At 43.1% G+C, this 15,419-nt stretch overlaps 1 protein-coding gene across 5 annotated transcripts in view; it reads left to right on the top strand.

Annotated features, from left to right (window-relative positions):
* LOC311004892 (mitogen-activated protein kinase kinase kinase kinase 4-like) overlaps window positions 1–15,419 on the top strand; it is a 119,308-nt gene that overhangs the window by 94,741 nt on the left and 9,148 nt on the right. For all 5 annotated transcript variants that reach the window (XM_083997085.1, XM_083997086.1, XM_083997082.1 and 2 more), the window contains 7 exons: window positions 1,891–2,000; window positions 3,714–3,874; window positions 9,337–9,434; window positions 10,168–10,346; window positions 10,924–11,041; window positions 12,241–12,597; window positions 14,055–14,169. In XM_083997085.1, the coding sequence (XP_083853211.1) occupies window positions 1,891–2,000; window positions 3,714–3,874; window positions 9,337–9,434; window positions 10,168–10,346; window positions 10,924–11,041; window positions 12,241–12,597; window positions 14,055–14,169 (1,138 nt within the window). The remainder of the gene's footprint in view (window positions 1–1,890; window positions 2,001–3,713; window positions 3,875–9,336; window positions 9,435–10,167; window positions 10,347–10,923; window positions 11,042–12,240; window positions 12,598–14,054; window positions 14,170–15,419) is intronic.

The raw sequence follows: 15,419 nt of genomic DNA on the forward strand, positions 1-15,419 counted from the left end.
AACAACATATATCCTTCAAAATAGAAGAGCACGAATTTACTGTGTTCCACACTAGGTTATCTGTAGCAGTAAGTAAATATTGTATATTTCATAATGTTTTAATGCGTTTTGGCATTTATAATTCATTTTAATAATGTTTTACCATTGACGACGTGGTTCTGCGTGGGTGCAGATTGTTGTGGACGTCAGACAACTGATTCTCAGAGAAGTCGGGGTAGATTTTTTCCCCCGACTTTCCCAAGTGGAAACTCCGACATGAGGTCCCGTTCCAATGCAGTTTTTCAAGTAGGAGGTTGGAAAATCCTGAGTTGTCTCGAACACAGCATAAGTCCACAGTAAATTATCATAAAAATGATTTTTAAATGAGCATGTTGGAGGTTTTAATCAATTCTCCTCCCTGTATATGAGATTCAGTATCTACTTTAGGAAATGACGTGTTGCTCTGAACCCAAACCCCCGATTCACAGAGAGTCATGAGGTGGAGGAAGGGAACATCACTCTGTGTGATATGAATCAGTTTTGACACCAACAGAGGCGGCCTGCTGTTAATACGACCACAACACTCGGCCTGTGCCCCCTTTACAGCCCAGCTGCAAGAACTGAGACAATGTTGAGACAATCTGTCCCGTGTTGGGGTTTTTTTTTTCTTCCCCACCCCAGGCAAATTTAGTGTTTCATCATATGACCACAAAGGACATAGAAAGGACATAGAATAACTATGGAGGGAGGAAAAAAAATAAGCAGGAGGGAGGGATGTACGTATAGGGCATTGGATGCTCTCAGCTAAGTATAGGACACTTACCCACATGTGTGGGCGGTGAGAAATCAAAGAGGTTCAGGGAGACCTAAATTTAGTCCTCAGAGCCAAAGTTATCCGTCCTCCAGAAAAGGAAACCCGCTGTTAAGAACAGAACTGCTGCCAAGCCGAACCACAACCCTGTCAGGACTGAGCTACAGTACGTACAGTACAGTAGACTTCCAGCACAGCACAACGCAGCACACAAGTCTCCACAACAAGCATCAGCTGAACGATGGAAGACGAGATTTTGGGATAACCACGCTCATTAACATCCGTCCATTTCCATTTAACTCCTAAACAAATAAGCAAGAACAACGGCTGTTTTAACGTTGTTCTCCGTGACACATTGGCTGCACTCACCGAGCTCAGTTCTGCTGTGCATGGCTGTGTCGTGTCGTGTTATTATGTCGTGTCGCTCTGCGCTGTGGATGCTATCGGTGGTTCTGCATCGGCTTTACTGAACTGATACGTGACTCAGGGTGAAACAATATGATGATGGTGTGAGGCAGACAGACGACTACTGGTGTGTGTGGTAGGCAGAGAGGAAGACTCCACATGATGGAGGGTGCACGTGTGGTATTTTAATATACAGGGTTGTATTTTAGATATTGTATTTAAAGTCCTATATACTTTTGGTTTTGCAGAGTGATGTAGGAAGCAGGCGGCAGATAAGGACACCACAGTGCAGAATGATTAACAGCTCATAAGGAAACAGTGTGACTGTGATGAAATTAATATGCACAGTTCATCCCTGTGTGTAGAAACGGATATCCACTGTCACTGCCTTGTTTTAAACAAATTAGACCATCCTGCAGGAAAGACGCTGCTTGAGCTGTAGACAAGATAACAACACTATCCTCTCGTACCGTATAATGCATTAGCATTTCATAAGAGTTATCTATCTGACTGAATGAATCTGGTATAGTGCTACACAGAGGTGGTGCCAGTCAGGGGTGGTTGTCATCAGGAGGATTTCAATGGGCTTTACAGTAACGAGGGTTTTGTGTGTTTTGTGTATTCGCCGTTCTGCCGAGTGCAGAGTGTGTTACAGTACAGTGTGTGTGAGCTGGTCACTGTCTTTATCATAAAAGGTTCCTGTCAGGACTACATCAAGGTCCCCGGTGTTGTCGAGGCGAGACTCGCCTCATCACCACGGCAACGCCTCACACAGCAGCCATGCCGGTCACCGCAATGCCGCCAGGTAAACTGACTAAAGAAGACACTGAGTTGTGTAATTCTTTTTTGTTTGTTTGTTTGATTTGATTCAATATTGCACACGTCTTCTGGTTTGTCCTCACTTCTCTTTTTTCCCTCTTCTCTCTCCATCACACAAGTCTCCTCTCTGTTGTAGCACAAGACTTGTGGTTTGGAAACAAAAAAAACACAATTTTGGGGGAAAATGTTGGAATATTTTTCCCATTTAACTTAAATATATATTATACTTCTTTTTTTTCTTTTTTCTTTTTACTTTAGATGTTATTATGGATAGTTTAGTTGATTTATCAGGGAGTTACTGTATAACAATACAGGACTCCACTGTTTCAAAATTAATTATCATGTAATGTGAATGAATTGTTACGATCAATTGGCAAAGAGTAGATTGTAGAATCGAATATATCTTTAATAGATATTTACGTGTATAATATTTGTATAACATAACATCTGCATATTCATAAACTAAGCTAAACTAAACTATCAAGTGGTCAATAAAAATCTGCATATTCATCATTTAAAAACTAAGAGATCAAAATCAAAAATCAGTAGTGCTATAGCTTATTAAATACAATTAGCATCAAATTAGTGACAAGTATCTGGAATAGTAGAGCTGGGCCCAGAGTCGAGCTGTGTAGGACTCCACTGTTTTTATCTTTAGAGGAGAATTTATCTGTGGAGTTTCTGTATGTTTACACAGAACATTTTTTGGAGGCTGAGTCAGTCTGAGTCTCTGACATAAACAAAGTCATGTGCAGCCTTCAGGAGATGCTGTGAAGCAGCGTGAACCCAGACTGCTGTTTTCAACAGTGCAATTAAAAAGACATGAAACATGATGACTTGCTCAAAGACTCTGGGGAACAAAACAAACACTTGCCTTGTTTTGAGATAGGTCTCATTCTCACACACACACACACACACACACACATACACACACACTGGGCTGGGGAGGATTGTGCACTCAGTGTCCTCACTGTCTGTGCTGCTATAGTCTGTGTATGCAGTTGTGTGGGAGGATTTATGTAATAGTGCTAGCTGTCTAACCTTGTGATACTTCTCTGCCTCAGTGTGTGTTCACAGGCACATGCACACTTTTCTATTTCCAAACCACAAGCCTGCTCATGGGACTTTGTGTGTCATCCCTCTCTCTTCTCTCTCTCTCTCTCTCTCTCTCTCTCTCTGTCTTCCTCTGACCCTGCGGTGCTGTTTTTGTTTTTTCCTCTAGAAGAATGACACACGCCCTGCTCTTGAATTGTGCCATTAGTTATTCAGCATATGTCTTCATCATGAGCCTCAAATTTAACGCAACGGCCATGACAGAGAAATGATTCATGATGATATGATAATTGTGCCTTTATGTTTAATATTATGCCTCATTATACTTTTATAGTCTCTTTTCCCACTGTGGTTTAGGGGCAGCTGTGTATATGAGGGTGCTGTGATGACTGTAGCATTCACGCAGCTTTTATTTGTCTGTAAACAATTTCCAAACAGTTTCACGGTTTGTTCTTTTCTGATCAGCTGCTCGGCCCTTCAGCAGCCGTGACTGCAGAATTTAAAATCCACCTAAAATATTAGCTGTTAGTGTCTTGTTTGTGTCAGATTTTTTTTTTTAAAGCTGCTTAATGAAGTGCAGCAGCACTTTTCCAGCCCCGCTGTTTTTTTGCAATGGCCTCATCGCTGACTTGTTTTGGCTCCACAGTGCAGCAGAGCCTCGGCTGCTGTGGGAGCGAGTGGAGAAACTGGTTCCCAGACCGACCAGTAACAGCGGCAGTGGAGGCTCCAGCTCCTCCAGCAGCTCCAGTAACTCCAGCTCTCAGCCCAGTTCTCACTGCGGCTCTGGAGAGCGGTTCAGGGCCCGCTGTGAGTCCACACACACTTTGAACGAACAAAATCAGCACTCACAAAACACACGGGAGGTGAACAGTATCACCACCACTATACCTGAATATCCACACTGCAAAAACTCAAATATCTTACCAAGAATATTTGTCTTATTTCTAGTCAAAATGTCATTTCTAATCAAAACAAATCTCATTATACTTAAAATAAGACTCATCACATTAAAAGTAGCTTGTTTTTAGACACTTTGTACTTCTTTCAAGCATATTTTCACTTGAAATAAGTAAAAAAAAGTTCACTGGTAGATTTTTCTACTTATTTCAATTGAAAATTTGTTTGAAACAAGTGAAAATGATCTAAAAACAAGAAAATCTTTAGGTGATGAGTCTTATTTTAGGTGGAAAGAGATTAGTTTTGACGAGAAATGAGACAATTTTGACAAGAAATAAGATAAATATTCTTGGAAAGATTTTGAGTTTTTGCAGTGCATGTACTGTACCACTTTCATGAAGGTGAAACAAACACACACGTGCACGTTTTCTCCAACCATATGGCTCTACTTTTTAGACAACACAGTCTCACCCCTTTGCGTCAAACGGTTGACGCTTGGTCAAGGCCCCTTACGTCAATATACTGACGTGGAGGGGGTACCCTCGAGGTCGTTTCTCGACGAATAGGGCCACTCATAGACTTGAATGCAAATCCCTCATCCTCGGATTTTGACGCAGGGGGGCGGGACCGTTTCTCCCTCGACGTTGCTCCAGAACGCAAAGGGCCACTCATAGACTTGAATGCGAATCCCTCATCCTCGGATTTTGACGAAGGGGGGCGGGACCGTTCGCGTTGTTTCCAGACACTCAAGGTACCCCTCAGCGTGGGACCTGAACGCACAGGGATTTCAATTGATTTTAATGCAATCCCCTCCGCGGCGATATGTGACGCTCAGAGCAAGTGCTCCAGCCATCCATTCACTCCTATTCCGATCCGGCCGCGGTGCTGAAAGACGCCGTGAGCTCCCCTCCCATTGGATAACTGATCCTCGTACCATTTGCAGCTGAATTCGTATATTTATACAGCAATTTGGCCGCAAAAATAACATTTCAACATATTTTTATGACATTTCTAACGAGAAATGTGTGTTTTACTTTCAAAATCTATGTTGAACGAATTCAAATTATATTTTGTTTGGCAAATTGAATCTGTTAAAATGTGTACAATATGTTCATTCAGCTTTCTGGCCATAAAAACAACATTTCGGGATATATCTGGCATTGTTTGAGGACATTTCTAGCGAGAAATGTATGTTTTACTCTCTAAATATATGTTGAATGAAAGCAGATTGTGTTTTATTTGTCCTGTAACGATATCACAGCTTGTGCTTGTGACTGTCGAGCCGCTTTGGGTGTCATGTTGCCATAACAACGGCCCGCAGACCTATTTCTCCAGCCGACAGGCGGACATGCAGCTTCCGCGTTGTTGCCGAGGATGTGACGTCATTGCAACGGCGCCACCGGTCGCGACCATAGCCTGCGACACTGCCATCTACGGCGTCTGGACGGAACTACAACACCTTAACAGTGTGTTTTTAAGCCATGTTGATTTAATTCAACAACATGTGAATAAACAGTGAGGAATCAGAACAGTTAGACAGCTCTTTTTCAACAAAGTCCAAATAATTCAAGTAACTCAAGTCATATAGGCCTTTTTTTTTTTTAATTCCAGAAAACAACATTTCTCCCCCCTTCTCCCTCCTCCCGCCCAGGAACCTTAGTTTATAATATAGTGTAGAATGAACCCGTCCACTGTAGTAATGTTTATGCACAACTGCACCACTTTAGCCAGCTCCTTTATTTCTGGTTTTACATTGGACAAACTGATTAAGGCTCCATTTTCAGGAGACACAGCTATTCTTTAATAACTTCCACATTCGTTGGGTTACGTTCAGAGGTTTATCAGGGCAGGGCCTAGGGTCATCCAGTGTTAGCAATTACAGACCCATCTGACCTTCACAGGGGTCACAGGTCAACTTTTCATGTGAAATTTGACGATTTTTGCTATCAATTCAGGCATAAAACACCAATCCTTTGAGCCGAGAAGCTGAAATGTTAGCTTCTAGTCCAGACCTTTGAGCAGATTGAGCGTGCCAAATATCAGGGCTGTGTTCCACTCAGAAGTGTCCAAAATGGCCAAAAAGCAGTGTTCATTTCTAATCCTTCATTGTGTACAAGACTAAATTCAACAGATATTCTTTAATAACTTCCACATGCTTTGAGCTGGAAGCCTGAAAGTTTCGGGGTTTTATCAGGGGCCTAGGGCCATTCATCATCTGCAATTTCAGACCAATCCCACATTCAGAAGGGGTCAAAGGTCAAGGTTTAATGTGAAATTTGACGATTTTTGCTATTATTTCAGGCATTACTTTGAGCTGGGAAGCTGAAATCTTTAGATTCTAGTCCAGACCTTGGAGCAGATTGATGGTGCCAAATATCAGAGCTGTGCTCCACTCAGAAGTGTCCAAAATGGCCATGGTAAGTGTCAAAGGTCGCAGGGGTCAAACATCAAAGTGAGTCCTAACAAAACACACACACTTTAAGTAATCATCATGAAATTTAGATGAGTTGTATATCAGAGAGTCCTCTATCAAAATATTGCGTTCCCGCTGCGCTGGGGGCCCCTGGAGGCCCCTGGGGGCCACTTGGCTTTCCCATGCTCCCATAGAGTTGGGTGTCGGGGTGATGAATAAAGGGCCTCACAATGAGTCCACAAGCCAAGTTTCAAGTGATTCGGTTGGTTTCTATGGAAACAGCGGCCTCCTGGAGACAGAGGAATGCGGCTGTTTGAAGCCCCGCCTCTCGAAAAGTAATGGCTCAATCAGGACCGAACGCACATCAACGCGTTCGTCTTGGGCCCCCGGAACCACTGATATCAAATTCAGAACTGTACGACTTTTAGAAATATATTTCATCCATTTCAGCTTTTCTGACTCAGAAGGTCTCTCAGGCATTAAGTCTGAGAGGCTCTGAATCTGAAAAGCTGAAATGGATGAAATATATTTCTAAAAGTCGTACAGTTCTGAATTTGATATCAGTGGTTCCGGGGGCCCAAGACGAACGCGTTGATGTGCGTTCGGTCCTGATTGAGCCATTACTTTTCGAGAGGCGGGGCTTCAAACAGCCGCATTCCTCTGTCTCCAGGAGGCCGCTGTTTCCATAGAAACCAACCGAATCACTTGAAACTTGGCTTGTGGACTCATTGTGAGGCCCTTTATTCATCACCCCGACACCCAACTCTATGGGAGCATGGGAAAGCCAAGTGGCCCCCAGGGGCCTCCAGGGGCCCCCAGCGCAGCGGGAACGCAATATTTTGATAGAGGACTCTCTGATATACAACTCATCTAAATTTCATGATGATTACTTAAAGTGTGTGTGTTTTGTTAGGACTCACTTTGATGTTTGACCCCTGCGACCTTTGACACTTACCATGGCCATTTTGGACACTTCTGAGTGGAGCACAGCTCTGATATTTGGCACCATCAATCTGCTCCAAGGTCTGGACTAGAATCTAAAGATTTCAGCTTCCCAGCTCAAAGTAATGCCTGAAATAATAGCAAAAATCGTCAAATTTCACATTAAACCTTGACCTTTGACCCCTTCTGAATGTGGGATTGGTCTGAAATTGCAGATGATGAATGGCCCTAGGCCCCTGATAAAACCCCGAAACTTTCAGGCTTCCAGCTCAAAGCATGTGGAAGTTATTAAAGAATATCTGTTGAATTTAGTCTTGTACACAATGAAGGATTAGAAATGAACACTGCTTTTTGGCCATTTTGGACACTTCTGAGTGGAACACAGCCCTGATATTTGGCACGCTCAATCTGCTCAAAGGTCTGGACTAGAAGCTAACATTTCAGCTTCTCGGCTCAAAGGATTGGTGTTTTATGCCTGAATTGATAGCAAAAATCGTCAAATTTCACATGAAAAGTTGACCTGTGACCCCTGTGAAGGTCAGATGGGTCTGTAATTGCTAACACTGGATGACCCTAGGCCCTGCCCTGATAAACCTCTGAACGTAACCCAACGAATGTGGAAGTTATTAAAGAATAGCTGTGTCTCCTGAAAATGGAGCCTTAATCAGTTTGTCCAATGTAAAACCAGAAATAAAGGAGCTGGCTAAAGTGGTGCAGTTGTGCATAAACATTACTACAGTGGACGGGTTCATTCTACACTATATTATAAACTAAGGTTCCTGGGCGGGAGGAGGGAGAAGGGGGGAGAAATGTTGTTTTCTGGAATTAAAAAAAAAAAAGGCCTATATGACTTGAGTTACTTGAATTATTTGGACTTTGTTGAAAAAGAGCTGTCTAACTGTTCTGATTCCTCACTGTTTATTCACATGTTGTTGAATTAAATCAACATGGCTTAAAAACACACTGTTAAGGTGTTGTAGTTCCGTCCAGACGCCGTAGATGGCAGTGTCGCAGGCTATGGTCGCGACCGGTGGCGCCGTTGCAATGACGTCACATCCTCGGCAACAACGCGGAAGCTGCATGTCCGCCTGTCGGCTGGAGAAATAGGTCTGCGGGCCGTTGTTATGGCAACATGACACCCAAAGCGGCTCGACAGTCACAAGCACAAGCTGTGATATCGTTACAGGACAAATAAAACACAATCTGCTTTCATTCAACATATATTTAGAGAGTAAAACATACATTTCTCGCTAGAAATGTCCTCAAACAATGCCAGATATATCCCGAAATGTTGTTTTTATGGCCAGAAAGCTGAATGAACATATTGTACACATTTTAACAGATTCAATTTGCCAAACAAAATATAATTTGAATTCGTTCAACATAGATTTTGAAAGTAAAACACACATTTCTCGTTAGAAATGTCATAAAAATATGTTGAAATGTTATTTTTGCGGCCAAATTGCTGTATAAATATACGAATTCAGCTGCAAATGGTACGAGGATCAGTTATCCAATGGGAGGGGAGCTCACGGCGTCTTTCAGCACCGCGGCCGGATCGGAATAGGAGTGAATGGATGGCTGGAGCACTTGCTCTGAGCGTCACATATCGCCGCGGAGGGGATTGCATTAAAATCAATTGAAATCCCTGTGCGTTCAGGTCCCACGCTGAGGGGTACCTTGAGTGTCTGGAAACAACGCGAACGGTCCCGCCCCCCTTCGTCAAAATCTGAGGATGAGGGATTCGCATTCAAGTCTATGAGTGGCCCTTTGCGTTCTGGAGCAACGTCGAGGGAGAAACGGTCCCGCCCCCCTGCGTCAAAATCCGAGGATGAGGGATTTGCATTCAAGTCTATGAGTGGCCCTATTCGTCGAGAAACGACCTCGAGGGTACCCCCTCCACGTCAGTATATTGACGTAAGGGGCCTTGACCAAGCGTCAACCGTTTGACGCAAAGGGGTGAGACTGTGTTGTTTTAGAGTAAAACTGACCGTTTCACCTCCTCCACCTCCTTCAGCATCTTCCAAATCGGAGGGCTCGCCCCTCCAACGGCCAGAGAATGCTGGGAAAAAACCAGAGGAGAGGAGGGACTTGGTCAGGCCGAGCAGACCAGCGGTGAGAGAGAATCAGAGCCGACTGACCGGCCGCCAGTGTAGCCTGCTAGCTGGGATAGATCTAGACCTGTAGAGCTGTGTGTGCTGCTGATAGTTAGTGTGTGCATTGCAACAAAGCTGGAGTGTGTGAGTGATGATTTGATGTGGCTTTTCTTTTGTTTGTGTGTGTGTGAGAATAATAATGAACTTGTGACCTGGAGACTTTATGAACTGGTTGTTTTCTATCTTTTGATTGATCACTGGCTGAACGGTATCGCTCGCTTTCCCTCCACCGGTCTCTCTTGCACAGCCTTTTTAACTCATGCCTTCTCTCTAACCTCAATTTAAAAATAAAAACAAATCTCACATTTTCTTCTGCACTGTTTTAATTTTTCATCTTTGCAGCTCTGATTGTTGTCTCATCGTTAGAATTAATCCACTAACCTCAGCTACAGTAGCTTGAAGAGCATCAGCTTGAAGACAATCATCTCTTTCCTGGCTTCATCTTTTGGCTTCGCTGCTCTCACGTTGGCTTCACATTGGCTGGTTTTTCCTCTGTAACCAATCTTCCTCTCCTCAGCAGCCTTTTGTTTCCTGCTTTTCCTTTACCTGAGAAGATGAACTGAAACTCTTACGTGACGTCTTAGCTTCACAGTTTAACTTGAGTGAATGGACAAAACCTCCGACAGAGAGATAAAATTAAAATCAATGACTTCTAAACCTTGTTTTACCTTTTTTCATCTATTGATCTCTAGGACCTGACGGCTCTGGCCAAGGAGCTGCGTGCGGTGGACGACGTTCGCCCCCCAAATAAAGTGACAGATTACTCATCTTCCAGTGAAGACTCGGACACCACCGACGAAGACGACGATGAAGAGGTGGACCAGGAGGCAGGCGAAGAGTCGACCTCTGGCCCGGAGGACTCCAGAGCTGTGTACGTAGACGAGTTAAACTCATCTCACACACACACTTTGTATTGACACTTAACATTGTATGAATGGGTCAGATCAGATTCCACTTGTGTAGGATCTTAAAGAGGAACTATGCAGGATTTTTACTTTAACTATGCTAGTACATTTTTACCTTATTAAACATCTTTGGATTAATTATGATTGTTAAATAAATGATATGCAACTTGTATCAAGGAGAATGGAGGCTCTCTGCCTTCCACCTAGCGTCTCTTGGCTGAAAACCAACTTTGCAAAATCCCAGCTCTCGTCTCTGCACACCGCAACACAAACGCACCCTGCAACCCATAATTTCTTGTTTATGACAGATTAAACTACACAAATATGCACGTCGTAACATGGTATATGATATATAACGTTATGTACTGCTCTATTGATTGATTTCTCACCACCGTTGTTGTAAACAAATGCACATGGCCGGGAGGAGGGTTGGCAAAACACCGTTAAAGCGACCAGACTTGCATAGTTCCCCTTTAAAAACCAATATACAGTACATTAGCTTTCCCATAATGCATTGTGTTGAACACTTCCTCCGTCCTGCAGTTCTTCCAGGCTGAGCAATGGCGAGACAGAGTCTGTGAAAACCATGATCGTCCACGACGAAGGCGAGAGCGATGTAGGCACGACGCCCTGCAAAGACAGCACCCTGATCGTCAGACAGGTACCAGCTGGGAAAAAAAAACAAAAAAACAAAAACAAACAGCAGTCAGATCACATTTACTTTCAGTTCTGGTTTTGTATGTCTATTTTGTTCATTCATACCCCAAAGTGTTTTTTCCATTTTGTTTGTATTTTGTGTTGATCACGTTCTGCTCTTGCAGCCTCCGGACTCGAACACAGAGTTAGAAAGCAGCTTAGTGTTGGTCGGATACTCAGGTTTTTAATCACGTACATAAAGACTGGCAGCTAATTCAGCAATATGGGTTTATTACTTAAACCAACATTTATTCAGGTTTGTTAAATTTTCAGTCCATTCAGCACATTTATATTCTGAGAGATTCTTACACCAGTTAAAGGGATAGTTAAACATTTGCCAGCCATTGCCATAATCCGTATAGTTTTGGGAGTAGGTTCGTTACCTTTAATTGTCGGTGAAAACTATTTTTAGAATGGTGGAGCAGAGCCGTGAGCTGCTCAGAGCTACGCTACGGAGACTCATGGGATTTCTTGGTTTCCCTCATCAAACTCATCAAATACACAATCCAACAACTCCAAAACACTCTGGTGGACAAGTTGTGACCTGCACATTCACCACGCTATGAGATAATAACAGAACGTTAAGAGACAGAGTTGTTTTAGAGGTAAATGCTGCCCCTGACATGAACGTGCATCAGCGGTTTTGCATGAATTTACCTCTAAAACAACTCTGTCTCATAACGTTCTGTTATTATCTCATAGCGTGGTGAATGTGCAGGTCACAACTTGTCCACCAGAGCGTTTTGGAGTTGTTGGATTGTGTATTTGATGAGTTTGATGAGGGAAACCAAGAAATCCCATGAGCCTCCGTAGAGTAGCTCTGAGCAGCTCACGACTCTGCTCCGCCGTTCTAAAAATAGCTTACACCGGCAATTAAAGGTAACGAACCTACTGATATGACTATAGGGATTATGGCAATGGGCCAATTTGCCAAAATGTTGAACTATCCCTTTAATACACATGCGGTTGCCATCAGAAAAGAGTCGATAATCTTAGCAATAATTGATTTATTTACTGATAATCGTCTACTAACGAGAGTTTTCTTTCCACCTGTAGAGTGTCCACTGTAGTTTGCCCTTTGCTCTAGCTAACACCTTCCCTTCCCCTGAACTCATCAGGAACGCATCTAGACCCAAAGTCGTCTACCCCTCTTTCTACTTCCAGAGTTCAGGTGACAACAGAAAGCGTGTGGTGCCCGGTCCGGGCCAAGCCCAGACCCCCCCCGGCCTGCTCACAGGCTTTGCCCCGAGCCCCGGCTCAGTGCCGGGCCCGGGAGGACTCGGTCACCACACCCCCAGCCCCCACCATCATCATCACCACCACCACCATCACCCCACACAGCAGCACGCGGACAGGAACGGCTTTGCCGGCCGCATCCACCATCTCCCAGACCTGATCCAGCAGAGCCACCATTCCTCCCCCTCCTCCTCTGCATCCAACTCCCCCTCCTCCTCCAGCCTTGCCAGCCCCGTCACCATGTCCCCCCAGAGTCCCCTGGACAAGCTTGGTATCCTCGCAGAGGTATGTCCCCCCACCCAGCCCCAACACGAGGCGCCATGTCTTTGAATAACCTACAACAGGAGAAGTAAAAAGGAGTCTAAATGGTTTTTACTGGCAATAACAGAGTGGAGAACTTAAAATTAATATTATTATATAAAACACTTTCTCTTCCTTCCTCACTCACTGCAAAAACTATATATATTTGTCTTATTTCTTGTCAAAACTCATCCCTTTCCACTTGAAAAAAGACTCATCACCTAAAACTTTACTTGTTTTTAGATCATTTTCACTTGTTTCAAACTAATTTTCACTTGAAATAAGTAGAAAATCTGCCAGTGAATGCAAGTTTTTTTGTGCTTGTTAATAAGGAAGAAGAACTTGCTCCACTATCAGATTATTTTAAGTGAAAATATGCTTGAAAGAAGGAAAAAGTGTCTAAAAACAAGCTGCTTTTTAATGTGATGAATCTTATTTTAAGTTTAATGAGATTTGTTTTGACTAGAAATGACATTTTGACTAAAAATAAGACAAATATTCTTGGTAAGATATTTGATTTTTTGCAGTGCTTCTGACCATCTATGATGATAATGTCGTCTCCTGCAACTATTTCTATGTCCTGGGTTTGGAAGGGCGCCCTCTGCTGACCACTTTATGCACCGGTACACTGATCAGTCTCTGGCTGAACCGAGGCCTCCTCACCACTTCTTGTTTTTCTTCTCTACTGACAAAAGCTTTTGGCAGAAACACAGAGGTGTTGGTGAGGGGCAGGATTTTAGAGCTCTGTTGGGAACACAATGAGAGGAATAGGAGGACGAAACAGATTTCCATTTCATGGCATAAGAACCTCCTGTGAAGTTTATTTTACACGGGCTTAAGTACTTTGATTTAAAATACAAAGAATAGATCATTTACTTGAGGGGAAGAAGGATTTACAGCTGCAGTCACATCGCTCCAACAGGCCTATTAGCTCTACTTTTTTTTGCTGAAGTGTCCTCTGAGGCTAGTTGTGGTTTTACAAGCAACCCCCCCTCCCCAAAAAAAACATCTAAATCTCATTTCATTCCTTGATGTTGCCTATTTTCAGCAAACGCATCATATTCTCACATTCCCCAGACAATAGATCATAGCAAACAGGGCGGTTAGGAGCAGAACGGCAAGTATATTTCCCATGGAAATACATTGGTTTCGTTCGTTTCCCCCTCTGTTCTTCTTGTCAGCAGCCCTCCACATGTTTTCACCCCTCCACCATGTTTTTGCCTTTTTTTCCTCCTCAGTATTTATGATTTTACCCTCAGATTGAATGTCCATTGTGTTTGCATGCAACACATACAAACACCTCAGTTTGCCAGCTTGTTTTGGCTACATTGTGTTTACAATCAATCTTTATCTGTAAACATCTGATGCTATAAATATGGTTTTGATTTGTTGGGGGGGAGTTGTTGTCACCACTAAATCTCTTTCTCTCTCTCTCTCTGTAGAGCCAGTCTAGTAACAACATGCAGAAACACAAGTCTTCTTCCTCCTTCACTCCGTTCATCGACCCGCGCCTCCTTCAAGTGTCTCCATCCACCGGCAGCGCCCTCAACAATGTCGGTACGTTAACGTCTCTCACCCCGGTGGCTACTGGGGGGGAAAAAATCACACACCAAAAGGTTCACAACCATAAAGATCCTCCTTCTATAACTTCTAATCCCAGGCCTCTGAAGGCCTTTCCATCTGAAGCTGCAGAAAAGCCACAACAATCAGAAACTAAGATTTTCCACATCAGGCTCAGTTTAGGAGAAAAAGTGGGACAGTGTTGTTTACATTATTTATCTGCACTTTTTTTTTTTTTAATCACACAATACAGTCAAGATTCTCATTGATCGTTATGTCTGACCAATCAGCAGTGTTTATTGTTGCAAACTCCACGCTGGTAGTTTGAAGCTGCACTCTGGAGCTGTGGCCAATGAACCAAAATCAAAACCAGGTTCCTCTGGAGGGAACAGAGGCTCAGGTCGACAGAGAGACGAGAGAGCAAGAGAGACGTTCAAACCCAAACCAAAAGCAGTTGTTGGTTAGCGTGGACCCACTGAGGTCACAGAGCTCGTTAGCCGCCACAGTTTACAAACAAAGCTTTCTTATCACGGCAGTCCTCCTTTTTCCCATCATCCCTCGGAGGATTGGCCGTCCCCAAAAAAAAAGCAGATCTTTCCAGCCCTGAGGACTGTGGTATGCTGAGTCATTACCTCACCTGCTGCAGCTGGTGACCAGCCGCTGACCTTCTGCAGCACGCTGATTGTTCAGTCTGTAGTTAATCACGGATTCTGATGAGTGCAGATTTTCCTACAGATGTTTTTTTTTTTTTTTTTTAAGTCCAGATGGCAACTTAAGAGAGGCAGAGACACAGGCAGCGACCCCACACTGACAGATACTAGGGGTGGGCAAAAATATCGATATGGCAATATATCGCGATACGTTATACCGCGATACGATATCGATATTCAATATTTAAATATCGATTTTTTTTTTCAAAAAAAAAAAAAAATTAAAAAAAAAAAAAAAATTTCAATTTTTTTTTCAAATAATAAATCATGTTTCAGACCTAAATCCAATTGAAATATGTTGTTGTAACTTGCACTTGTATAAAATGGGGGCGGCGCTGTCTTATAATGTTACAGAAAATGATTTTTAAATACCATGAATGGAAAATTACATAAAACAAGTTGCTACTGACTTTTCAGTATCATAAAGCACTGTCTTGGTTTACATAAGACATGTTATTAATGTTCATGCACTTTAATGTCTCCAGCTGTACAGTGTTTATTCATTTGTACATTGTACAAAGTTTTGGAATAAATGCA

This window comes from Trachurus trachurus, assembly GCF_905171665.1.
Source record: "Trachurus trachurus genome assembly, chromosome: 21".
NCBI classification, from domain to species: domain Eukaryota; kingdom Metazoa; phylum Chordata; class Actinopteri; order Carangiformes; family Carangidae; genus Trachurus; species Trachurus trachurus.